The sequence below is a fragment of the Salvelinus sp. IW2-2015 genome, linkage group LG17, assembly GCF_002910315.2.
Source record: "Salvelinus sp. IW2-2015 linkage group LG17, ASM291031v2, whole genome shotgun sequence".
NCBI lineage: Eukaryota > Metazoa > Chordata > Actinopteri > Salmoniformes > Salmonidae > Salvelinus > Salvelinus sp. IW2-2015.
Window position 1 is genome coordinate 1,756,452 of NC_036857.1, and position 4,578 is coordinate 1,761,029.

The 4,578-nt window shown below is 41.7% G+C and overlaps 1 protein-coding gene across 1 annotated transcript; it reads right to left on the minus strand.

Moving 5' to 3' along the window:
- Nucleotides 1–343: 343 nt before the first annotated feature.
- LOC111976520 (troponin C, skeletal muscle-like) lies at nt 344–4,110 on the minus strand. The gene is made up of 6 exons (XM_024005388.2): nt 4,023–4,110; nt 2,226–2,280; nt 1,858–2,001; nt 1,606–1,720; nt 1,240–1,376; nt 344–533 (listed from the first exon to the last, which is right to left on the minus strand). The coding sequence occupies exons 1-6, from the start codon at nt 4,023–4,025 to the stop codon at nt 502–504; spliced, it is 486 nt and encodes a 161-aa protein (XP_023861156.1). The 5' UTR covers nt 4,026–4,110; the 3' UTR covers nt 344–501.
- Nucleotides 4,111–4,578: the final 468 nt, after the last annotated feature.

Below are 4,578 nucleotides of genomic sequence, written 5' to 3' on the forward strand. Positions count from 1 at the left end.
GAGAAATGCTCACTAACAAGGATGTAAACAAATTTGTGCACAAAATTTGAGAGAAATTAAGCTTTTTGTGCATATGGAAAATCTCTGGGATATTTTATTTCAGCTCATGAAACATGGGACCAACACTACATGTTGCGTTTATATTTTTGTTCAGTATAAATTCTGGACTGACTTTTTTTGATATTTCTTAATTTCAATTTTTTTTTTTTAAACTTTTTGTATAGTCTGTATTTTTTTATTGTATTGCTAGATATTACTGATATTAACATAAGCATTTCATTGCACCTGCAATAACATCTGCAAATCTGTGTACGTAACCAATAAACTTTGATTTGATTTGAGGTGTTTTTGGGTAGACTCTTTACTGTAAGTAGTTGGGACGACTCAAAAAGAAAATGTGGCTTCAATTTAGTATTTGATTTTCCATTCAGAAACAGTTGTTCTTTTCTTCAAGCAGGAGACGTGACAAATGGAAAGGGTCACAAAGGAATGTTGGTCTTGTTACTGTACATTCTCCATCATTTTCAGAAATTCTGGAACACAGAAAAAAGGGGTTCATTGGATTCTCTCCCACCAACTACTACTGAGAATACTTTTATCCCGATCCACCTCTCTCTCTCTCTCTGTGTGATAGGAAAACACCTTACTGTATCATCAAACCACAACATTTTACCCCAAGCACAATATATAGTATCCCCCTATAACCCTGTATGCGTCCAGTCACCAGAGGACCAATGTTATATATGAGCCCTTTCATGTTAATGTTTATGGCATGTGGATGTGGTACTTCTGTGATCCCAGACCTCAACGTTGTATTCTGTTGTGAATATTTGTTGTAGAGAAACCCAGAACAGCGGGAGTTGAGTTTAGTCAAGACTTGTGGTCATTAATATTAATTAAAGAAATAAACTTGCCTACACAAATTACCATAGTTTAAACAGTCGTGTGTGTGTGTGTGTGTGTGTGTGTGTGTGTGTGTGTGTGTGTGTGTGTGTGTGTGTGTGTGTGTGTGTGTGTGTGTGTGTGTGTGTGCATTCCAGTCTATATTTACCCACAGACCGTGCACCCAAATTGCCCCTGTTATTCCCAAACCAATCACTAGTCAAAGTTACTATGCTATCGTTTACCATTGACTATTAGTCATCTACAAGTTAATGTTCAGCTAGGACAACACATGAATGTGAATGATATTTCCATTGCAGCAAATGAAGCCTGTGTGTGTGGGAGTGCGTGTCTTACCATCAAAATCAAGCCTGTTGTCTTTGTTTAGGTCTGCGTCTGTCATTAGCTCGATACATTCCTCCTCTGTGACTGGCTCTCCAGTGGCGGCCAAGATGTCATTTAACTCCTCACGGTCAATAAAACCGTCGCCATTTCTGTTGTATTGGGCAGAGGATAGATCAGTTGAGATACATTAGAATAATGTAACACATAGCTGCTGTATTTGTCATTAGAGCTTCCGAACGAAGCTGGGTCCTGTGATTATCCATCCACCAGATACCGTATGGTATCCCTGGTTGGTTATGGTGAACCACGGGTGAGAAACCTCTGTGTCATGTCAATAAGGAGGAGACTCCAGGAGTTATGATTCAGGGGACCACGTACTTGTCGAAAATACGGAAGACTTCTGATAACTCTTCCTCGGACTTTCCGGCCTGGTCCTCCTTTAGGAGCCTCACCATCATGACCAAGAACTCCTCGAAGTCGATGCTGCCGCTACCTGGTGTTGGGAGGAGGGGAAGACAGCCAGGGGCTCATGAGATGAAGCAGGGACATGGGACGTATGAATAATAGTAGAAATACCCTGGCTAGACATTTGAATTATCTCCTGACATTTGACCCAGTCAGTTATTTTACCATCCTCATCGACCTCCTCGATGATCAGGGCCAACTCCTCTCTGGTCGGGTTCTGGCCCAACATCCTCATCACCTGACCCAACTCTCTGGTGCTGATGTCACCGCCGCCGTCACTGTCGAACAGGTTGAAGGCAGCTTGGAACTCTGGAGGGGAGAGTTGGTGTTTACTGAGAGAAATTCTCACGTGTTGGCCTTAATGTCCTCTTGGTACAATCAGAGCATTTTAAAGTGACACATTTTGTTGACATTGGGAGTAGCCCCCACCATAAACACTACCCAAATAGCTGAATGGTTGTGAATCAGGTATCTCAATAAAGTTAGGAACAAGCAGACATGTGGATAGGTTATTTATTACACACGTGGCTTACCGGCAATCATATCCTCGCTCAGGAAGGAGCGGGCGTCACTCTGTGTTTCAGTAGGCTAGAGGGGGAGGATAATTTAAAATAATTTAAAACATATTGCCTTTTTTCAATTATTGAATTGGAATTTCAGTTTATTTCCTGAATTGACTGCCTTCAATTCTAATTGACTGCAACTGTGCCGTAGAGCTGTCATTGAAGAGAGCATGTAGGATTCAGACCACAGTCTGGACACCCTATAGCTACAGGCAGCTGCTATCACACTGTATGGGATGGGTCATTTAGTACATTTTATTTTTAATAAAAAATACTTTATTTAACTAGGCAAGTCAGTTAAGAACAAATTCTTATTTACAATGACGGCCTACACCGGCCAAACCCAGACGACGCTGGGAATTGGTGCGCCGCCCCTATGGGACTCCCATCACACGCAGTGTTGATACAGCCTGGATTCGAACAAGGTGTCTGTAGTGACGCCTCTAGCACTGAGATGCAGTGCCTTAATTAAACCGCTGTGGCACTTATTTCCCCCACTATATCTGTCATCACCTCCACCCCTACCATTGACTGGCAGCAACCCATCACATCTACATCAAGCTAAATGACGCTACATTATGAAAATTTACAAAATATTAAATGTTCACTTTCCACTTTTACCTTATTTTCATTTAGCATTCAGTCTCGAAAAATTAATCCATAAACAGAACCAACAGTGCAGCACATATTTGTACAGGTTCATGGTAGAAAATAAGAATCTACACAACATTATTTTTTCCTTTACATGTCATTAATGAACATATTGTATAACTGTTCAAAAGCAGCAAAAGCAATATAGATTATTCCACAGAAAAGTAATGAAGAATATAGGACTGTCTGTCTGTTCCTTTGCTCCTTGAACGTATGGTTCAACAGAAAAAACATTATGCCGCTACCCAGTACACCTCCAGGGAGAGTTGATAGTCAATCACAGTCATGTCCCACCACTCTGCCCTACCACTGATTCATTCATCTCTTTAACAACGTGTACTCTGGACAGCCCCCCCCCCCCCCACAACCCAATCCCTCACATTCATTATCCTGCCTCCCTCTGGCATGTCAAAAGATTATGCCAGAGTCATTACTAGTGTCTATGTCTACTCTGTGACACATAGACACAGATATGCTGGCCATCCACCTGTCAGTCACTCACTTTGTCACTATCAATCACTTTGTCACCGTGTTCTGTCTAGCCAGCACCACTGTCTCAGTAACCTTTGGTGACCATGGTGGCCTTGGAAAAACCTTAACAACAGCATACACTACCACGTGAATTGAAGTACATATTATATTATATTATATCGCATGATGTTTGCTCTATGGTACATGCAACTTAATATCACTCATACAAGCAAATAGAAAAATAAATAAATAAATAAACGAATTGAAAAAAAGGCGAGATCTTGGTGCGTGGGCTACAAGAACAAAACTAGAGCCTTAAACGGTAAAATCAGTAGCTCTCTTTACGTAAATTGTTTGGTCTAGCTGTACTCCACAGCTGGGCCAGCTGGTGTGTGTGTGTGTGTGTGTGTGTTGTTTGATCACAGGCAGGACTAGTCCATTTTCAAATCAATCAGTAATATCCATCTTCAGCAATTCCACTCTATTCCCCACAATGGAAAAAAATATATCAGAAAAACGTTTTTTTTTTAAATCCGACATCATCTGTCAAAAAAAAGCAGAATGAGCGAAACAATCCTAAAACATCTGTTCATTAAAGATTCTCATCTTCGTTCGCTCTCGGTTTCTCCCTCTACAGACTCTTACCATGGTGGCTGTCTCCGCTGCAACAGACAACAGAGAGAAAGGTGGAAGTCCAGGGAAAGAGTGTCTTTCTGATACACCGTTGATAGACACAGTACTATGACTACCCAATAAGTACCCCTTATCTAGGTAACCTTTGTCTGAATATGATCAGGATTGGGCAAGAAGCCCTTTGCCTGGACTAGCATCAACCAATCGTCTTGCTGCTTACTTTGCAACGCCACAAAACCTCCACCTCACTCATACTCCCCCCCCTCTCCTTAAGCTCCCTCCATATTTAGCTAAAGGACAAGAGTAGCAGTCTCAATGACATTTATTATGGCAAGTGTTCAGTTGACCATCTAACAGCAGATGGACACTGTCTGTCACACACACATACACACACACACACACACACACACAAGCATGTACACACACACACACACACACACACACACACACACACATGCACTAGCCTTGTGTTGTAAGTGGGATGGGCTGGACATGAGGGCGAAGGATTTTCTGTCTTCACTCAGTCTGCACTCTTCACTATACTCACGGCCTTGGATTTGTGACATCT